The sequence below is a fragment of the Zingiber officinale genome, chromosome 9A (assembly GCF_018446385.1).
Source record: "Zingiber officinale cultivar Zhangliang chromosome 9A, Zo_v1.1, whole genome shotgun sequence".
NCBI lineage: Eukaryota > Viridiplantae > Streptophyta > Magnoliopsida > Zingiberales > Zingiberaceae > Zingiber > Zingiber officinale.
In genome coordinates this window covers 95,736,341-95,758,799 of record NC_056002.1, presented here as the reverse complement: position 1 = coordinate 95,758,799, position 22,459 = coordinate 95,736,341, and the positions used below count along the sequence as shown (strand labels likewise).

The window sequence follows — 22,459 nt, the reverse complement described above, 5'->3', positions numbered from 1 at the left end:
CATCGCATTTCCGCAACTTGAATATGTGACTACAAAGTCACACGGCAGCAACTTTACCATTGCGCCAAGACTCCCTTTCATGAAAAGTAATGTCTATGTGAAAAGGAAAAAAAAACAATACAACTTCCAAAAACAAGGTGACAAGATGAAATACCATGTCCAACTTCCCGCCTATTCAGTCCACCTCGTTTAGCAACTTCATTGATAGAGAATGGGGGAAAGGTGTAATGAAGCATGAAGCGCTTTGTTGGTGGCCCAACTATTGAGTCTAATCGCTGTGCGTCTCCAGGAGCCCCAAGTGTAACAGTGCACAAGACCTATGATCACAAAGTTGGCCATTTTGTTCGATGGAACCACTAATCTATAGCAACTTAGGATGATGAACAAATAAATATTCATATAAAAGAACAGAATTCAGAGTAAAACTTCTTACTTGAGTATCTCCACGAGAGAAGAGTGAAGATCCATGTAGCATATGGTATATTCCAGATTCACAATACAAGGGTCTAACTTCATCAAGTTTTCTGCCATCTACTCGAAGTCCTTTATCGATAATCCTTCGACGAATGATCTATTCATGTGGCAAATTAATACAAAGGAACAATTTTTTCCATATAAGGATTTTCTCAAAGAATCCAAACATGATAAAAAAAAAAGACAGAATTTCCATTATTTTTCCCCAAGTAAAGTCGAACACAAGTGTATTAAAATTATAAATCATGAAAATTTTGTGCGCTTTCCTTAAAACAAGGCAGATGAAAATGAAAGACAAGAAATTTCTTAGCTGCAATCATGACAGTAAAATCAGTTGCTTTATGTGGAAGAAAACATTAAACTTCCTTAGAGATAAAAAGATAAATCAATTGTTATGTGGCTGAAAGGGACTATTTTCTAGTTCAATGACATATAGAATTTTTTTACTGAACGAATCCAAATAGTTGAGACAAACACAATTGTACAGCTAGATGATGTTGATAATTTACTACAAAAATTCCGCTTGAAATGTACAAAGGAGGAATAGAATCTTACAAGGCTAAATATTTATGATACTCTACTAAAACACTTCTCTCAAGATGGAAAATATATATTAACACACTTTAGCTTGTTCCATAGCTCAATTTGATGAGGAACTTCCTGAAAACCTAGTCAAACTATCGAAAAGTTAATCTTTAGCAGAGATGTGAGGAGTCAATCTTCTCTGACAGAATTGCATCATAAATGAAATGGACATAACTTCAATATGAGGCCCCTAAAAAGTTTAATTCAAACTCTCTCTTCCATCACAGTCTTCACACACATAATCTCCCAGATACAATGAACAACAATCTTTGCCTTTTAGTTTCCAAATGACTACATTTCCACAACTGGGAAATCTTAATGATAGCCTTGAATAGAGCTCAATGAAGGGATTGAATTCAAGTAGCTAACCCCAATAGTTGGAACAAACATGGCTTGTTGATGATGACTAGCTATTTGGGCTGCCTAACAATTGTAGATTTATAGTCACTAGTTGAAACAGCATATCCACATCAATATATGTATCAAAATGTAGGTTTCATGATCTTTTACACAATAACCTTCCTCCACAAACTTCATCAATACAGTGGAGTCAACCAAACTTCTCAGTGATTGTTCAGGGCTCTACATAAACTAAAAATATTCTAACTGCAAAATATGCCTCAGTGAAGTAAATGAAGCTGACAACTACAGCTCAATATTGAGAACAAGGAATATATCAAATCTAATGGAGTATTGACTGTTTTAGATCTTAGAAGTCCAATTTCTTCAAATAGTTCAGTAGTGTATTGGCGCTGTGATAAAAAGAGACAATTAGCACTCTGTATTAACACCAAAATATAAATATACATTTTCGACACTCAAGATTTTTTGTAACAACTATGATGCTTCAGGATGAACAACTAACAACCCTTGTTGTGGGGGTGGCATCCCTCCCGTGTCAAAGCTGAGTAATGAATCAATTGATTGTATATCACATTAAGTTGTCCAAATTATCACTTATATCGAAGTATCAAATAAAATATCATGAGCCAACGATTACAGGGGTAAATTATCAAGCTATTTGTTAAGGTCAAAGAAACATGTACTATTCTTCATGATCTTAGTTAATCTAAGTCGGCAAACCATCCTCCATTTAAACATTTAAGAATTAATGACCGGAAATTTGTTCAAATGGATGCAACATTGAACATTTCAACTTTCATAAGATATGTACTAAAAAATGGAAGGGAAATCTTGGACAAAATCACTACCTGTTTCCTAACCATGTCAACGGCTTTTGGAAGAACTTTTAAGCTATCCTCATCACAATCTTCTTCGAGTTTTGCTTTAACAGTTTGAGTGATTAGGTCTAATGCTTCCCCACGTTCAAACTGACAGCATATGACCATAAAATTTTCAGTCATTTCGAAACATATTCAAAAGATAAAGAATCTGTAGCAGAAGTTAACAGAACAAAATGCATTTCTATTCTTTGAGGCCTATTCGAAGGTAGACAGCAATATTTTTGATGATCGAACAAAAAAACATATTTCATCATTGTACCTTTCCATATGATGAGTCTGTAAATACAGCTTCAATAGGTGCTTCTGCTATACTCCTTATTTTCTCCAATGCACTATCAGAAATCATTGAGAGCTTATATTCTCTCTTTTTCTTTCCTGCTTTTTCAGCCAATCTAATTTGAGGATCTATGTATTTGATAGCCTGAGCTCCAGATTGCAGTCTATTAGGACTTGTCTTGATGTTCAAGAAATCTAAGAAAATGAAATATACTACCTCTGGATGTGCAAGTTTTAATCCAGCTTGAAGGTCATTTTCTGTGATCTCTCGTGCTTGTACATCTATCATTAGAGTACGATCTTTGGTACATGCATACACCAAATTGAGATCGCTGAGGCTTAGCTGCATATTATGGATAAATTAGTTCATTCTCAAAATCAGATTTCAACATAATTATAACAAAGGAAATACAATGACCGTAACAATACAATAGCCGATAGCAATATCCATACATAGAATCAATAAAGAAGGAAAATACCACAAGTTTATGTAAAACCTACAACCAACTAAGGTGAAATTCAATTAAAAAACCAAGATATTACCTCATCCATAGTTGGATTAAAAATAAATTTCCCATCAATCCTCCCCACACGAATAACCCCAATTGGGCCATTCCAAGGGATATCAGATAACATAATAGCAGCAGATGTGGCATTAGCTGCCATGACATCCGGATCTTGCTTCCCATCCGAAGAAAGGACATTCGCCATGACCTGTAAGCCACGAGTAAACAGAAATGTTCGGATTGAGATATAAGAGCAAAGCGCTTTCTTTAGCAAGCTAACCTGAACTTCGTGGTAAAAGCCGTGAGGAAATAGTGGACGAATAGGACGATCTATAAGACGCCCGCATAAAAGTTCCCGCTCCTTGGGGGCTCCCTCTCTCCGCATAAATGTTGTAGGGATGACACCTTGAGCATATTGTTTTTCTTGATAGTCAACCTTAGAACAAGAAAACTCACACATAATTGACGTAAAAGCATACTTACAAAAGAAATAGTTTAGCAGAGGAGAAACGAAGGTGAACAAGTATTGAATACTTGTGAGATGAACTAGAGGTTATGTAGAGTTTAAACAACATTTAGAATACAGTTATGACTGAAAGGATATGTGAAACAAAATATAGTAGCTAATATAGTAGCGGGTAGAAAACATGTTGTATGTCATTAACCATGTCAATTGTCAAAGCCAATATCTCCATGCCAAACACACATATCAAGCTTTTAAAATCAAGGGAAATAATCTTAACCAATAGGCTCTTATCCAGCTATGAATAAACAGTTAGAGATGAACGATCAACTTCCATCCACACCTTGAATAAGGAGGGTATTACTCGTTCCCTTGAAGCTAGATTTTGCGTTGTCATGATCATCATTTTACTTGCCGATCCAATAAACTTCTTGGCGAGTTAATGATCATCACATAAATTTTAACAAGTATTTCTTGCGGACCCCGCGGGTCATCCGAGTTGGTATGTGGCGGATGTTGCCACAATGACACGGTCGATCATCGGGGCAGCTGGGGAATAAATACCTTATCCTCGTATTACACCCTATCCGTCACATGTTCGCTCGGATGCTGCGATTTACCTCCCTCGTGATGGCCTTGGATCGGGTACGGCGGGGGCACTGGGGCGAGTGTTTCGCCTTTTTGCCACAATTGAATAAGGAGGGTATGAATTATGCAATTCTTCTCGAAAGAGGGCGAAAATAATCCAAAATTCAACTTTTAAGCGTGCAATGGAATTATTAACGGCATGACAAGGTCTAGCCAAAATCCCAATCGGAAGCAACCAATTTTTGCCCAAATACACAGCGAACGCATACCGTGAGGGGCAAAAAGTCACGAGCTCCATCACCTCTGGCTGACGCGACCGTGGAGAGAACATTAGTATCATCCATAGCGATGACCACAGCTCCGTTCGCAAACCTCGCGATCTTGCCGGTCTCGATGGAGACGGTGCGGGATCCAACCTCGAACTCCTCCCTGAAAGTCTCGAGAACCTTCCGGCCAGGCGAAGGTCCCGCCGCTTGCTCCGAAGCAGGGGAAGCGCAATCCAAAGTCACGGCGTTGCAGAGGGAGCGGAATTCAGTGCGAGAGCGGCGCCGAGGACGGACGCCAGCAGACAACGTGGCTGCCAAGAGAGGAATAGACTTCGGCCTCCGGAGAAATGCTGCCATCGCCGCCATGGCGGCTGCCAGAGCCAGGCGAGAAGTGTGAGCGAGCAATGAGAAGAGGAGCGAGCGAAGGTTTTGAGCGAACTAGGGTTTAAGCGGGATCGAGACAAGCGAACGGCCAGAAGACGGCGGTCAAACAGCTGGCTTGCCTCTCGGGTCCGCCCACACACCACACGTACCGAATTAAATAATTAATTTAAAATTGTATTTAATTTTAGAGGGGTGATATTCAAAATTTTAATAACTTTGAATGATTTATTTTTTTATATTTTAAAAATCTAGAGGTATTCTACCTAAACTTTTATAAATTTTATAGAAATCTAATAATATCCAAATTAAATTTTTATAAAATTTTAAAAAGTCACATGGTATTTCAATTAGATTTTTTAAAATTCTATCAAAATCTTTTGATATCTAAAGTTTCAATATATTTTTATGGATTCTTTTAGAAATTCTTGGATATAAATTTTAACCAATAATAGCTCTTCAAAATACTGGTACAATTTTAATAATAAAATAAAAAGTCTTCTCTTGATCCTTGAGATTTGTATAGACTTCAAATCACTTTAATTTTTTACAAATAAGTCATTTTCTTCCCGCTCCTCGATTTTGATTATTTCTTTGATCTTAAAGGCTCTGTCCTTGTTCAACCTCTCGGCGACCTACATCAACCTCTCAGCATGCATTTCATGCGAAGCTGAGAGTTCTCTGAAATATTGTTCTCCGACGTTATAACGATAAAAGAATGGATCAGAACGGTTGGAACAGAACAACAGCCGCTTGCAGCCTTTTCTCTAGCGGCGACTCACGGCGGTGGGTTACACGCGGAGATTTTTCTTTGGTTGCACGTGATGAGAAACAATGAGTGTCGTCTGGGGAAGCCTGCGGTGTGCTAGAAAATTGTTTGAGGCGACCGGTGATACTTCTGTCGACTACTTGCGAACAGGTCAAAGTCGAAGTCAATTTAGACAGCGGCACTATGAGTAGAGGAAAAAGAAACTTGAGACGGTAACTTTTAATATAAAAGATATACTAATAAATCAAATTAATTCTCAGTCTAATTAATAGATAATTTAATAAAGTCTAATAAAATTCCACCTAAAAATATTTTATAAAATTTTAAAAATTTATAAATACATTTTTTATTTTTATATTTATTTATTTTAATAATATTATTACTAATCAAATTAATAATATTATTATTAATTTTATTACTAATCAAATTTATCAATTAAATATTTTATTAAAAGTTTGACCAAATAAACGGTTGACCAACATTTCAAGTTAATTTAGATCAAAATTATAAATAAAAATATTTAAAATTATTATAATATTGTTGGATTTAAAATTATATTATTATTATTTTTTTTTAAGTGAGACCTATTTTCTTTGTTTTTAATCAAAACAAGATAAAAGTATAAAAAATTGAAAAAAAAAAATTATGCACAAGTATGCTATTTATTATTTTATTAAAAAAATAAATTTAATTAAGTATTTTAGGTTTTATTTGAAAATAAATATAGTGTGAGACCATGACCGCCTACGCTTTTCCAAGATTGAATACACCCCTTAAATCCACAAATTTTCGTGAAATTTATAAATATCTATAAAAGTCTTGTAAAAAAATCTATAGAACTCCATGAAATTCTTTTCACAACTATATAAGATTATATAAAAGTTAATAAAAATCTATCAACTCCACAAAAGCCTATTGATACGGTGCATGAGAAGGGGGTCCGGTGGATGACGTGGTCAAAGGTCAAGCCTATGGGATGGTCAGAAGTCTAGCCCTTGTGGAGGTCAGAAGTCAAGCTTGCGTGGCCACGGTCAAAGTCTTAGCTGACGGGGTAGTCAAAAGATAAAATTACAAGTTGGACAAGATTCAGCCTCGATGGCAATTGAGGACAGGGCCCACAGGCCAGGTAATGGCGCGGAAGGAAAGGCCTCTGGCGTAGTACAGACCTAGCGTACAGGTCGGGACATACGAGCCATGGATGACAGAGGACAAAAGCAGGCCGGAATACAGACCTCGCGTACAAGTCGGAACGTACAATATAGACCTAGCGTACAGGTCGGAATGTACAAGCCATGGATAACAGCAGAGAGAAGCAGGTCGGAATACAGACCTAGCATACAGGTCGGGACATACGTGTAGGACCGTTGCGGCCGGCTAGAAGGGGGAGTTGGATAGCCTGTAAAATCAAAACGAACAACCCTTCTCGAACTCTTAAGCTAACACTTGCATAAAGTAAATTAGCAGTAAATAAAACAGAAAGAAGAGGCACACAACTTGACTTGGTTACAACCAAGGAGGTTGTTAAACCAAGGAATGAACGTGCACTAAAATATCTCCTTCAGGCGGAGAAGCCTCTTATAGCAGTGAAAGCACGAAAGACAGAAGCTAAACTAGAACAGGAGCGCACAAGTGTTTGGAATGTAAATTTCTGAGTTGATTCAAAGCTTCTGGACCAATGCTATATTTATAGTCTTGGTCGGGGCGCCTAGAAGGGTTCCGGGCGCCCTGGGGGGATAAATTTTATCCCCCAACGTTCAGATCGAGTCAAAGATCGATCTGGTCAAAATTCAGGTTCCGGGCGCCCGAAAGGGTTCCGGGCGCCCGAAAGGGTTCCGGGCGCCCCGGGCTGCTCAGGGCACCCTGGGCTGGTCCGGGCGCCCCGGACAGTTCCGGGCACCCCGGATGCTGAGTCAACTCTGGTTGACTTTCGTCCGGGTCCTCTGCTACGGATCCGCTTGATTGGGTGATCTCTGCCATCCAGAAAAGGGCTCACCCGAACCCAACTTTCGATCTTCTCAAGCGGGCTTCCCTCCAACTTCTCGTCCCTCGAAATCGTCGAGTGTTCCCTTCTCGTCCGCCGGCGTACTCATCCGCAGTCTTCGTCCCTCGGACGCACCGCGTGCCGTCCTTCTCGCTAGCTGCGTCTCTTGCTCCCCGAGCAATCTTCCGCTCCGGCTTTCGTCCCTCGGAACCACCGCACGCTTCCTTCTCGTCCGCCGGTGTACTCTTCCACAGCACCTCATCCCTCGGACTGCCGTCCTTCTCGCTAGCTGCGTCTTTCGCTCGACTACCTGTGCTCCTAAGCTCCTGCACACTTAGACACAAGGTTGGAAACACACAGGACCTAACTTAACTTATTGATCACACCAAAATAATCTTGGGGTTTCAACAATCTCCCCCTTTTTGGTGTGATCAACCCAAGTTAAGCTAGGGTAAAATAGACATTAAATAAAATTAAGTAAATTAACTTAATTTGTAATTTAAGAGCAAAAATAAGTTAATATTTTGGTCTACCTCCCCCTAGACTTATACTAATCATTCTCCCCCTTTGATCACAAAAAAAATGAGGTTTCAAAAAAAATCTAAGGGTTTAGAAAATTTTGAGATTTTTAAAAATTTGCAATAATTTTCACACAAAAAGTTTCTGAAAAAAATAAGTAAAATTTTCTAACCGAAATTATAAGAAAAAAAATTCTAACTTAGGCATTTAAAAAAAATATTTTCTAAAAGAAACATGAAGCAGAAATTTTCAATTTCATTATAACTTTTAACTAAAGAAATCTTCTGAGAATTTTTCTAAGTGTTAAAGAGAATTTTTAAAAAAATTCTAAGTAAAAAGAATTTTGAAAAAATGTTTGAAAAAACTTTGAAAGTATTAATTAATTCTAATTTTAATGCTTTGACAGAAAGTTAATTAAACATTTATTTCAATATTTTGGCTTTCAGGTCGTGGCGAGGCACTAGGCCTTCTTGGTTATTGGAGCAACAACCACTTCCTTAGACAAAGCCTCATAAAGAAATTCATTGTTTAATTTTCTCACTGAAAGCGCTAACTTTTATTAATATTTAGATTAAACAAGATTTAGGAACCCAATAAAGGTTCCATCCTACTGGGTTGATTAAAAATTTCTTAGGGACATATTTTCTAGAGATATTCCTAATTTGTCCCTGGTGATATCTATAATACCAATTTAAATTATAAAATCTTCTAACATTGATTTTAGATGAACATGCATAGTTTTTCAAGTTATCTACTTGAATTTTCAAATCATCATTTTCAAGTTTCAATTTTTCATTTGCTAGTTTTAATTTATCTAATTCTTCTAAGGGACAAGACTTAGCTAGAATTACTTTTAAATTTTTATTTTCACTTTCTAATTTGCAGCAATCTTTTGTTAAAAGTTTAACGAACTTAAACATTTTATCGGGAGGAAGAGATCGTACTTGACTTACCTTGTCGATCTCGTTATCCGTTTCTCCCCCTGAGTTGCTGCTTTCTTCCGACGAAGCTCCCCCTTCATCGATGCTTTCGATGCTCATCTCGGAGGAACTTGAATCGCAATCGTCGTCTTGATGACTCGCCATCAGTGTGAGTCCGGAGAATGTTTCGACTTCCGATTCGGACGATTATCATCCCACGTCGCTTTTAGGGCTTTGCGCTTTTGAACAGGCTTTTTCCCTTTATCTTTCTCCTTGTTCTTTAGATTGGGACAGTTGTCCTTGACGTGCCCTTCTTCGTCGCAATGATAGCAGCGGATCATTCTTTTCTTTCTACCCTGTGGATGGTTAGTTTTTCTAGAATTGTATAACTTCTTAAATCGTCTTACCATCATTACCATTTCCTCGTCGTCGAGAGAAGATTCTGACTCAGGTTCATCTCTCGATGCTTTGAGGGCGATGTTGTTCTTGGGCTCCTTCGAACCTGCACATCTTGATTCGTGCACTTCAAATGTCGAAAAAAATTCTTCTAAAGAAACTTTTTCTAGGTCTTTTGAAATATAAAAGGCATCTACTAGTGATGCCCATTTTGAATTTCTCGAAAAGGAACTTAACGCGTACCTGAGCGAATCTCGGTTACTTACCTCTTCTCCGAGATTCGAAAGTCTGGTGATGAGCTCCTGTATCCTTGAGTGTAGATGTGCAATTATTTCACCTTCTTCAAGACAGAGGTTGGTGAGCTGGTTGCGAATTAAGTCCCATCTCGCAAGCTTGGCTTCAGATGTTCCTTCGTATAGTTTAAGGAACTTCTCCCAAAGCTCCTTTGTCGAGTTGTAAGTGCCGACACGGTTGACTTCTTGTGGCGGAAGTACGCTTAGCAAATGGAATTCTGCTTTCTTGTTTGCCACGTACTCGGCCTGCTCTTTCTTTGTCCATGAATTTTTCGCTTTGCCCTCGGGAGCTTCAAAACCGAGTTCCATTGTTAGTAATAAATCGAAATCAGTACCGAAAAATACCTCCATGTGCTTCTTCCAGCTTGCAAAGTCCCCCTCGAATTTTGGCGGGTGAATGTTAGATTCGACCATCTCGTTGCTTCGTTCGGCGGTTAGTCCTCCTGAAGCGTCTTGGCTCTGATACCACTTGTAGGACCGTTGCGGCCGGCTATAAGGGGGGGTTGGATAGCCTACAAAATCAAAACGAACAACCCTTCTCGAACTTTTAAGCTAACACTTGCATAAAGTAAATTAGCAGTAAATAAAATAGAAAGAAGAGGCTCACAACTTGACTTGGTTACAACCAAGGAGGTTGTTAATCCAAGGAATGAACGTGCACTAAAATATCTCCTTCTGGCGGAGAAGCCTCTTACAACAGTGAAAGCATGAAAGACAGAAGCTAAACTAAAACAAGAGCGCACAAGTGTTTGGAATGTAAATTTCCGAGTTGATTCAAAACTTCTGAACTAAGTCTATATTTATAGCCTTGGTCGGGGCGCCTGGAAGGGTTCCGGCCGCCCTGGGGGGATAAATTTTATCCCCCAACGTTCAGATCGAGTCAAAGCTCGATTTGGTCAAAATTCAGGTTCCGGACGCTCGGAAGGGTTTCGGGCGCCCCGGGCTGCTCAGGGCGCCCCGGACTGCTTCGGGTGCCCTGGGCTGGTCCTGGCGCCCCGGACAATTCTGGGCACCCCAGATGCTGAGTCAACTCTGGTTGACTTTCATCCGGGTCCTCTGCTCCGGATTCGCTTGATTGGGTGATCTCTGTCATCCGGAAAAGGGCTCACCCGAACCCAACTTCCGGTCTTCTCGAGCGGGCTTCCCTCCGGCTTCTCATTCCTCGGAATCGTCGTGTGTTCCCTTTGTTGGTTGTTACTCGGAAAACCTAACGGTTCTACTGTACAAAAATTTTGTACAAAGGTCTGAACCTTTTGTATGATCGTTGGCCCGGCTAGAAGGGGGGTTGAATAGCCCTGTAAAAAAAATAACAAAGACCCTTCTCGAACTCTTAAACTAACACTTGTATAAAATTAGCTAAGCAGAAATACAAGAAAGAAACGAGGCACCGTGTTTGACTTGGTTACAACCGGGGAGGTTGTTAATCCAAGGAAAGTGATCACACTAAAAACTCCTTCGGGCGAAGAAGCCTCTTACACAGGTGAAAGCACAAAAACAGAAGCTAAACTAGAACAGTGAGCGCACAAGTGTTTGGAATGCTAATTACTGAGTTGATTTGAAGCTTCTGGACTAAGGCTATATTTATAGCCTTGGTCGGGGCGCCTGGAAGGGTTCCGGACACCCTGGGGGGGGATAAAATTTATCCCCCAACGTTCAGATCGAGTCAAAACTCGATCTGGTCAATTTTACTGCTCAGGGCGTCCTGGAGGGTTCCGGGCGCCCCGGAGGGCTCCGGGCACCCCGGAGCCCAAAGTCAACAGTTGTTGACTTTTTCATCCGGGACTTCTTCTCTGGTTCAGTCCCGCCTCGGTCCGGTTCTTCTCCTCCGGATCGGCTCGCTTGAGTGATCTCTGCCATCCGGAATAGGGCTCACTCGAACCCAACTTCCGGTCTTCTCGAGCGTGCTTCCCTCCGGCTTCTCGTCCCTCGGAATTGTCGCGTGTTTCCTTCTCGTCCGCCAGCATACTCATCCGCAGTCTTCGTCCCTCGGTCGTCGACCTTCTCGCTATCTGCGTCTCTTGCTCCCCGAGCAATCATCCGCGCGCTTCCTTCTCGTCCGCCGGTGTACTCTTCCGCAGCGCCTCGTCCCTCGGACGCACAGCATGTCGTCCTTCTCACTAGCTGCGTCTTCCGCTCGAGTACCTGTGCTCCTAAGCTCCTGCACACTTAGACACAAGGTTAAATACACAGGACCTAACTTAACTTGTTGATCACACCAAAACAGCCTTGGGGTTCCAACAATCTCCCACTTTTTGGTGTGATCAACCCAAGTTAAGCTAGGGTTAAAATAGACATTAAATAAAATTAAGTAAATTAACTTAATTTGCAATTTAAGTACAAAAAAATAGAAACAAAATTAAATATATCTACTTCAGTACAAAAAGATAGAAAAAATTAAATCTATCTACCTACCTCCCCCTAGACTTATACTTTCCCTTCTCCCCCTTTGATCACAAAAAAAATGGAGTTCCAAGAAAAACAATCTAAGGGTTAAAGACTTAGAAAAAGTATTTCTAAAAAAAATTTCTAAGTTTTTAAGAGATTTAGAAAATTTTTCTAAGTAATTTAAGCTGAGATTTCTAGTTTCAAGAAAAAGTTCTTAACTTAGGAAAAAATTATTTTTGAGAATATTTCTAAGTATAAAAAATCCTGAAAAAATTTAATTTAAAAAATCCTAACTTACATTTTTAAGTATTTTTTTTTAAAAAAAATTTGACTTAGGCAAAAAATTTCTAAGTAAATTTCTAATTTGAAATAAAATGTTTTGAATAACCTTTTTCAAGCACTAATTAATTCTTGTATCAATGCTTCATTAGTAAGTTAATTAAATATTTATTTCAATATTTTGGCTTCCAGGTCGTGGCGAGGCACTAGGCCTTCTTGGTTATTGGAGCAACAACCACTTCCTTAGACAAAGCCTCATAAAGAAATTCTTTGTTTAATTTTCTCACTTAAGGCGCTAATTTTAATTTTAAAATTAATTTAAGCATGACTTCGGAACCCAATATAGGTTCCAACCTACTGGATTAACTAAAAAGTTTTTAGAAACATATTTTCTTGAAATGTTTCTAATTTGTCCAGGGTGATATTTAAAGTACCAATTTAAATTATTAAATCTTCTAACATTGGTTTTAGATGAACATGCATGGTTTCTCAAGTTATCTACTTGCATTTTCAAATCATCATTTTCAAGTTTCAATTTTTCATTTGCTAGTTTTAATTTATCTAATTCTTCTAAGGGACAAGACTTAGCTAGAATTACTTTTAAATTTTTATTTTCACTTTCTAATTTGCAGCAATCTTTTGTTAAAAGTTTAACGAACTTAAATATTTTATCGGGAGGAAGAGATCGTACCTGACTTACCTTGTCGATCTCATTGTCCGTTTCTCCCCCTGAGCTGCTGCTTTCTTCCGACGTGTCTCCCCCTTCATCAATGCTCTCGATGCTCATTTCGGAAGAGCTTGAATCGCAGTCGTCGTCTTGATGACTCGCCATCAGTGCGAGTCCGGAGAAAGCTTCGACTTCCGATTCAGACAATGTATCGTCCCACGTCGCCTTTAGGGCCTTTCACTTTTGGATAGGCTTCTTACCCTTCTCCTTGTCCTTGTTCTTCAGCTTGGGGCAGTTGTCCTTGACGTGCCCTTCTTCGTCGCAGTGGTAGCAGCGGATCGTTCTTCTCCTCTTTCCCTGTGGATGGTTAGTAGATCTGGATTTACAAAGTTTCTTGAATCTTCTTACCATCATTACCATTTCCTCGTCGTCAAGAGAGGATTCCGATTCTGGTTCGTCTCTCGAGGCTTTGAGGGCGACGTTGTTTTTAGGCTCCTTCATTCCTGCACATCTTGACTCATGCACTTCAAATGTTGAAAAGAATTCTTCTAATGAAATCTTTTCTAAATCTTTAGAAATGTAAAATGCATCTACTAATGATGCCCATTTGGTATTTCTAGGAAAGGAATTTAAAGTGTACCTGAGCGAATCTCGGTTACTTACCTTTTCTCCGAGATTCGAAAGACCGATGATAATTTCTTTTATTCTCGAGTGTAGATGCGCGCCTGACTCGTCTTCCCCTGATTGCGAAGCAGATCTCTTCTGGCGAGCTTAGCTTCGGATGTTCCTTCGTGCAGCTCGAGGAACTTCTCCCAAAGTTCCTTTGTAGAGTTGTATTTACCGATCCTGTTGACTTCTTGAGGCGGAAGAACGCTTAGCAGATGGTACTCTGCTTTGTCGTTCGCTACGAAGTCGGCCTGTTCCTTTTTTATCCATTTATCTATTTCCTTGTCCTCTGGAGCTTGAAAGCCAAGTTTCATTGTTAAAATTAATTCAATATCTGTTGTAAGAAATACCTGCATATGTTTTTTCCAAGTGGCGAAATCCCCTTCGAATTTCGACGGGTGAATGCTTGGTCTGGCCATCTCGTTGCTTCATTCGGCGGTTAGTCCTCCTGAAGCACCTCGGCTCTGATACCACTTGTAGGACCGTTGGGCCGACTAGAAGGGGGGGTTGAATAGCCCTTAAAAAAAACAACAAAGACCCTTCTCGAACTCTTAAACTAACACTTGTATAAAATTAGCTAAGCAGAAATACAAGAAAGAAACGAGGCACCGTGTTTGACTTGGTTACAACCAGGGAGGTTGTTAATCCAAGGAAAGTGATCACACTAAAAACTCCTTCGGGCGAAGAAGCCTCTTACACAGGTGAAAGCACAAAAACAGAAGCTAAATTAGAACAGTGAGCGCACAAGTGTTTGGAATGCTAATTACTGAGTTGATTTGAATCTTCTAGACCAAGGCTATATTTATAGCCTTGGTCGGGGCGCCTGGAAGGGTTCCGGGCGCCCTGGGGGGGATAAAATTTATCCCCCAACGTTCAGATCGAGTCAAAACTCGATCTGGTCAATTTTACTGCTCAGGGCGTCCTGGAGGGTTCCGGGCGCCCCGGACTGCTCCGGGCGCCCCGAAGCCCGAAGTCAACAATGTTGACTTTTTCGCCTCCGGTTCAGCTCGTCTCGGTCCGGGTCTTGTTCGCTCCGGCTCCGCTAACTTGGGTGATCTCGGCCATCCGGAATAGGGCTCACCCGAACACAACTTCCGGCCTTCTCCCTCCGGCTTCTCGTCCCTCGGAATTGCCGCGTGTTTCCTTCTCGTCCGCCAGCGTACTCATCCGTAGTCTTCGTCCCTCGGTCGTCGACCTTCTCACTAGCTGCGTCTCTTGCTCCCCGAGCAATCATCCGCTCCGGCTTTCGTCCCTCGGAACCACCGCGCACTTCCTTCTCGTCCGCCGGTGTACTCTTCCACAGCACCTCGTCCCTCGGACGCACAGCATGCCGTCCTTCTCGCTAGCTGCGTCTTCCGCTCGAGTACCTGTGCTCCTAAGCTCCTGCACACTTAGACACAAGGTTAAATACACACATGACCTAACTTAACTTGTTGATCACACCAAAATAGCCTTGGGGTTCCAACACCTTTTCCTATCTACCATGTGTTCTTTTAAATTAAACTTGGATCGCCTGCGGAACTTAACACGTTTGATCCTAAATTTAATTTATTTGTTCTTTTAGGTTTAGACTTGGATCTCCTGCGGAACTTAACACGTTCGATCCAAATCACCTAGGTCACGAAGACAATTAAATATCTATTTCCAAAATCGGCTTCCAGTACTGCATGGCGAGGCACTTGGCCTTCTTGGATATGGGAGCAACCACCACCGACTAGACAAAGTCTTTTAAGGAAATTAAATATTTAACCTTCCCATAGTAACCCTAGGTTAACCACTAAGAACAATCAAATCACAAGGAAAAGAAAAAACAAAAGAACACAACTTTGAAAACTAATTCGAAAAACTAGAATCGCATGCCTCTTGTATTTGGTATTTTTTTTTTACAAAGAAACAAAACTAACATGATGCGGAAAACAATTATTAGTTATACCTTTCTTTGTGAATAATAACCTCTTGATGTTCTACCGTATTCCTCTTCTAATCTCGGACGTTGTGTGGGCAACAATCTTCCGAGACGAGAACCACCTAGCACCTTCTTCTTCTTCCTTCAAGTTTCGGCCAAGCACAAAACCTCCTAAGGATGAAGAACTTTTTCCACCAATCAAGCTCCAAGGGATGCAAACTTTCTCTTCTTCTTCTCCAAGCTAGAATCCAGCCATCAATTAAAACTCCAAGAGCATGAAGAGGTTCGGCCACAAAGAGAAGAAGAAGAGAAGAAGGAAGGGCTGGCCACACCACCAAGGAAAAGAGGGAGAAAAAGAATAGAGGTTATTCTCTCTTTTTTGAAGGCACCTCTACCCCCTCTTTTATAATCTTTGTCCTTGGCAAATAAGGAAATTTAAATAAAAACTTCCTTAATTCCTTTGCCATGAAAAAGAAAAATTAATTAATTAAAAATCAATTTTCTTTTTCCAACTTATTTGGCCGGCCACTTTCTCCCCAAAATAAGGAAAGTTTTAATTAAACAAGAATTAAAACTTCCTAATTTGTTTCCGGAAATTTATAAAAAAAATTCCAATAATTTTTATCCCTTCATGATTTGTTAATAAAAAGGAAATTTTATAAATTAAAATCTTTCTTTTAAACATGTGGATAATTTCTAAAAAGGAAAGTTATCTCTAAAAATTAAAATCTCCTTTCAATCTACAAATAAGGAAAGATATTAAATCTTTTCTTAATCTTTTGTAGAAACTAATAAAAGAGAATTTTTAATTTTTAAACTATCTTTTAAATCATGAACATGATTAAAAGGAAAGTTTTTATCAAAATTAAAATCAACCTTTTAATCTACAAATAAGGAAAGAGATTTAGCTCTTCTCTTAATCTTTTGTAGAATCTTATAAAAGGAAAGATTTAAATTTTTAAACTCTCTTTTAAATCATGTTATCCACATAAGAAAATTTTTTTAAATTAAAATTCCTTTTTATTTTAATAGGGTCGGCCACCTAAGCTTGAGTTCAAGCTAGGGACGGCCACATGAATTCACCCATAAACCAAGCCATGGCCGGCCCTAGCTTGGTCTCCAAGCTAGCTTGGCCGGACCCTATAGAATGGGTAAGAAGGTGGGTATAGGTGGGCATAGTACTCTATAATTAAGAGGCTACGATAGAGACCGAGAGGAGGAATTGGTTTTGGTCTCCCGATAAAATTAAGCATCCCGTGTTCATCCCGAACACACAACTTAATTTTATCAATAATAATTCATTCCACTAGAGAACTATTATTGAACTACCGCACCAATCCCAAATTACATTTTGGGCTCCTTCTTATTATGAGTGTGTTAGTCTCCCTATGTTTAAGATAATGAATGTCCACTAATTAAATGAGTTACTGACAACTCACTTAATTAATATCTTAGTCCAAGAGTAGTACCACTCAACCTTATCATCATGTCGAACTAAGTCCACCTGCAGGGTTTAACATGATAATCCTTATCAGCTCCTCTTGGGGACATTCTCAGCCTAGATTACTAGGACACAGTTTCCTTCTATAATCAATAACACACACCATAAGTGATATCATTTCCCAACTTATCGGGCTTATTGATTTATCGAGCTAAATATCACCCATTGATAAATTAAAGAAATAAATATCAAATATATGTGCTTGTTATTATATTAGGATTAAGAGCACACACTTCCATAATAACTGAGGTCTTTGTTCATTTATAAAGTCAGTATAAAAGAAACGACCTCTAATGGTCCTACTCAATACACTCTAAGTGTACTAGTGTAATTATATAGTTAAGATAAACTAATACCTAATTACACTACGACCTTCCAATGGTTTGTTCCTTTCCATCTTGGTCGTGAGCTACTGTTTATAATTTATAAGGTACTGATAACATGATCCTCTGTGTGTGACACCACACATCATGTTATCTACAATATAAATTTATTGAACAACTACATTTATCATAAATGTAGACATTTGACCAATGTAATTCTTATTTCTAGATAAATATTTATACCAAAAGCTAGACTTTTAATATACATCCTAACAATCTCCCACTTATACTAAAAGACTAAGCTGTTATATCTGCTGTCATACATCTGATTCCCAATCCTTCAACATGCCCATCAAAAGCTCTTGCCTTAAGGGCTTTAGTGAAAAGATCTATAGCTCATCATCTGATGCAATCTAGGTAGCAACAACTTCTCCTCGTTTATACGATTTCTCGTATTGGGTGGTACTTGCGCTCTATTGTGTTTACTTGCCTTATAGACTCATAGTTTCTTCGAGTTTGCTACTGCACCACTATTATTACAATAAATTGTAATAATCTTTGAACAAACCAGAAATCATATCTAAGTCTATCTTGAGGTTATTGAGTCATTCAGCTTTTATGGCTACCTCAGAGGTTTGCCATATACTCAGCTTCTATGGTGGAGTCCAGAAAAACACCTATGCTTATCACTCTTCCATAGTTATGACTTTACCTCCTAAAGTAAACACAAAACCCCGAGGTTGACTTATTATTGTCCCTATCTGATTGGATGTCTAAATCCATGCAACCCACAGGGAACAAATTATCTGCCTTATAAGCTGGCATATAATCTCTAGTGCCTCTAAGGTACTTCAATATATGCTTTACCGCAGACCAATGTCCTTGTCTAGGGTTACTTTGATATCTGCTAACTATGCCCTTGGCAAAATAGATTCCTGATCTCGTGCATAGCATACATTAGGCTTCCGACAGCTGAAGCATAAGGACCTGCCTTCATTTACTTTATCTCCTTTGATATCTACGGAGACATCTCTTTAGATAAAGTTACTCCATGCTAAAAAGGTAAGAAACCTTTCTTGGAGTTTTGTATGCTTAAAACGAGTAAGGATTTTTTTTGATATGTGAAGCTTGGGATAAGTAAAATATTCTTTTCTTGCGATCCCTTATTACTTTGATCCCAAGAATATATACATTCTCCCAAGTCCTTCATATCGAATTGTTTGGACAACCATACCCTTACTTCTGATAACACTTTGATATTGTTTCCAACTACCAAAAATATTTTCTACGTATAATACAAAAAGTACCACCACGTTTCCATCACACTTTTTGTATACACAAGACTTATCTGGGTACTAAATAAATCCGTAGGTCTGGATTACTTTGATGAACCGGATGTTCCAAGACCTTGAAGCTTTGCCTCAGTCCATAGACTGTTTGAGCTTACACACAAAATACTCTTTGCTCTTTGTAATGAACCCTTTTGGTTGCTTTATATGGATATTTTCTTCAAGACTTCCATTAAGGAAAGTTGTCTTGACATCCACTTGCTAAATCTCATAGATAAAAGAATCCGGGTAGACTTAAGCATGGCTACTGGTAAAAAGTTTCCTTTTTCAACAAGCCTTGCTTTGAAAGTTTCTACCTTCCTGTCTATCCCTCTTTTCTTATTATAGACCTTTTTACACCCAATGACTTTTACACCATCTGGTGGTTCTACAAGCTTCCAGATTTTATTAGAATATATATATTCTAATTCTGTTATTCATTACTCTTTGCCAAGATACTGCATCTTTATCTTGGAGTGCTTCATCATATGGCCGGGATCAGGCTCATGTTCATTTGGGATCAAGTCCAAAAAAAAAAAAACTATCCCAAAACATGAATCTTTTAGGTTGTTTGATAACTCTCCCACTACGATTAGACACTGTCTATAATTGTGTATCAATTGTGATACGTGTTGCAGTTTCTTGTGATATTTCATCTTGTACAGATGGTACTAGATTAGACATGTCCTTTCTTAAGAACAAATTTACTTATGGGCTTGTGGTTCGTTACATAGTCCTTTTCTAAAAATCGGTCATTGATGCTAACAATGTCCTTCTGATTTTTAAGACTATAAACCTACTTTCGTTTCATTAGGATAACCCACAAACAAGTGAATTCCTATCCAACTTATCATTGTCTCTCTTCAGCATATGTGTTGGACTACCCGAATCTGAATATGCTTCAAAATAAGCTTACGTCTATTCATCAATTCTATATGAGTAGAGAGTTTTGACTTTGGAAGGTACTATGTTCACTTTCTTTTTCAGAGTATATCCTTAAAACGAACTTGGTAATTTTTTGAATAACTCATTATTAATCTAATTATTTCCATAAGAGTCATATTCCTTCTTTCTACTACACCATTCTGTTGGGGTGTACCAGGTGCAGTTAGTTGGAATTGAATCCCTACTTTTGATAAGTAACTCCTAAATTGTCTCAAGAGGTACTTGCCACTACGATCTTACCATAGTGACTTGATACTTTTACTTCAACGTTTCTCCGCATCAGCCTTGTACTCTTTGAACTAATCAAAACACTTAGTCTTGCGGCACATTAAGTAAATGTATTTGTATCTTGAATAGTTGTCTATAAAATAGATGAAATATTCGATACTACCTCTTGTCTGGATAGTCATAGGATCACACAAATCAGAATGAACCAATTCCAACATATCTTTGGCTCCATACCCCTTAGACTTAAAAGCTTCTTGGTTATTTTTCCTTCCAAGTAAGACTCGCAGGTTGGAAAGATTTCCACTACCAATGAACCCAAAAGTTCATCAGCTACCAATGAATCTTACTCAAGTTAATATAACCTAGCCTTAGATGCCAAAGATATAATTGGTTCATTTCCGAAGGTTGCTTTCTCTTAAAGTTAGAAGATGTGTTACTAATTTCCACTTGTTGCATGTGAGAGTTATTGGATTTATAAATTGTCAACCAACGTATCAGAACAGAGAACTTCCCTCTTTTTCTTAATAACAACTTTGTTATTAAAAGAGGCAGAATATCAAGTTCTTTGAATAGTTTAGAAACTGAAAACTTGTTCTTTCTAAACTTGGTACGTAAAGACAATTACTTAAAACCCATATTTTAATCTTATCAAAGGATAAACATCTCCCACTACAACAACTGCCACTTTTACAGCAGTGCCCATGTGGACGGTGTCTTTATTTTCATTTAGTTGTCGGGTTTCCTGAAACCCTGCAATGAATTGCAGACATGATTAATGACATCTGTATCTACACTCCAGGTTCTGGTAGATAACACCACTAGACATATTTCAACTAATGAATTAAATACACATATATTGTTCTTAGTTCTAAGAAGATAGTCTACCTTAATATCCAAGTCCTATTTCCAATCATTACAATTGGGACTACTAAGTCTTTTCTATAGTATAACAACTAGGGGATTTTAAATCCTAAGAGTCACAAAAATATTTGGTCAAGATCAATTCTTTAAAATCCCCATGAATTTTGTATGCCACGATAGTATGGACGTATACAAAATCAAAGAGGAGATTTTATCCATTAATTTTATTATCTCGTCAACTTTACTTTATGACGAATAAAATTAATAGTTGATCTGTCTTTGATCAAATATTTGGTCAAAACTTTTGAATTTAAAATAACATTGATTCCTCAAACAATATTATTTAAATTCACCAACACCTCAAACACCATGAATTTTGCATGCCATGATAGTGTGGACGCGTATGCAAAATTTAAACATTTATAAGAGGAGGGTTTTACCCATTAATTATCTTGTCAATAAATTTTTATGACAAAATAAAATTACCTCAAACACCGTGAATTTTGTATGCCACGACAGTGTGGACGTATACAAAATCAAACATTTGTAAGAGGAGTTTTTAATTTTATTATCTTGTCAACCTATTTATTTGACAAATTAATAGTTGGTTTTCTTTTCGATACAGCAGTGATTCCGATGGGGAGGATACTATTAGACGTGTCTAAGTGTATACCATTACTTGACACTAAGTCCATTAATAAGATTGTGCCCCTTCCGATGGGGAAGATCACACGCTATTAATTAACTTCCTATAGTCATCCAAAATGGAAGTTTAATCTAGTGATCCGCAAACAAGCTCATCCGATATGGAAGAAGCTAAGGCACTCAGAGCCAACGCGCAAGCTTGTTGCATCACTTATAAAACAGTAATGGAGACCGTGGAATTTATTTAAAAAATAAATCCCTCTTCCACTTAGTTATTTAAAGTGAGGAATTTTGACTATGCTAGCCTACTTAACATGCATACTAACAAGCACACACAGCACAACATAAAAAACAATAAATAGAAAAACTAATTTTCAACTATTATGGCTTTTATCTATTGCTGTCCTCCGTGTGTCACCAACCCTAGCTGCTGCAATCTTTGGCCACCGTCACTGGGTCTAGTTGTCACATCCATCTTGCTTCTTGTTCCGCTGTGCCTCTGGTCCTCAAAAAGGTTCCACGCCTTGCAAGATTCGATCCGCGACATAAATAGAATTTTATATTTTTTGATCCTATATTCCTCGAAGGAATGTACATGTAAACTAGATCAAACATAAAATAAAATTTACATCCATCGATCCTATATTCCATAAAAGGAATGTACATGTAACTAGATCAAAAAAATAAAATCCTAATAAAACTAAATACAGCTTCCTGCTGTATTTTATAATACAATCATGCACACACAATAGAATGCCCTTAACATGTCCAAGGGTCCAATCACATACACAATATCTATAAGCCATAATAGTTGGATCCTGCATCCACAAAGTTAGCACATCCTACTATTATCCTGCCTAAATTATGTATGACATGTGCATAATTAAACTAATACCAAATACACAGAGGCAAAACCCTAGCTCTGATACCAATTGTTGGTTGCTACTCGGAAAACCTAACGGTTCCATTGTACAAAAAATTTTGTACAAAGGTCTGAACCTTTTCCTAGCTACCATGTGTTCTTTTAAATTAAACTTGGATCGCCTGCGGAAATTAACACGTTT

At 38.4% G+C, this 22,459-nt stretch overlaps 1 protein-coding gene across 1 annotated transcript in view; it reads right to left on the bottom strand.

Moving 5' to 3' along the window:
* The window catches only part of LOC122021112 (polyribonucleotide nucleotidyltransferase 2, mitochondrial-like), a 77,257-nt gene that overhangs the window by 13,787 nt on the left and 41,011 nt on the right, over nucleotides 1–22,459 (bottom strand). The window contains exons 12-18 of the mRNA XM_042579199.1: nucleotides 3,366–3,521; nucleotides 3,123–3,293; nucleotides 2,797–2,922; nucleotides 2,563–2,724; nucleotides 2,271–2,390; nucleotides 434–571; nucleotides 155–317 (exon numbers count right to left, since the gene is read on the bottom strand). Coding sequence (XP_042435133.1) covers nucleotides 155–317; nucleotides 434–571; nucleotides 2,271–2,390; nucleotides 2,563–2,724; nucleotides 2,797–2,922; nucleotides 3,123–3,293; nucleotides 3,366–3,521 — 1,036 coding nt within the window. The remainder of the gene's footprint in view (nucleotides 1–154; nucleotides 318–433; nucleotides 572–2,270; nucleotides 2,391–2,562; nucleotides 2,725–2,796; nucleotides 2,923–3,122; nucleotides 3,294–3,365; nucleotides 3,522–22,459) is intronic.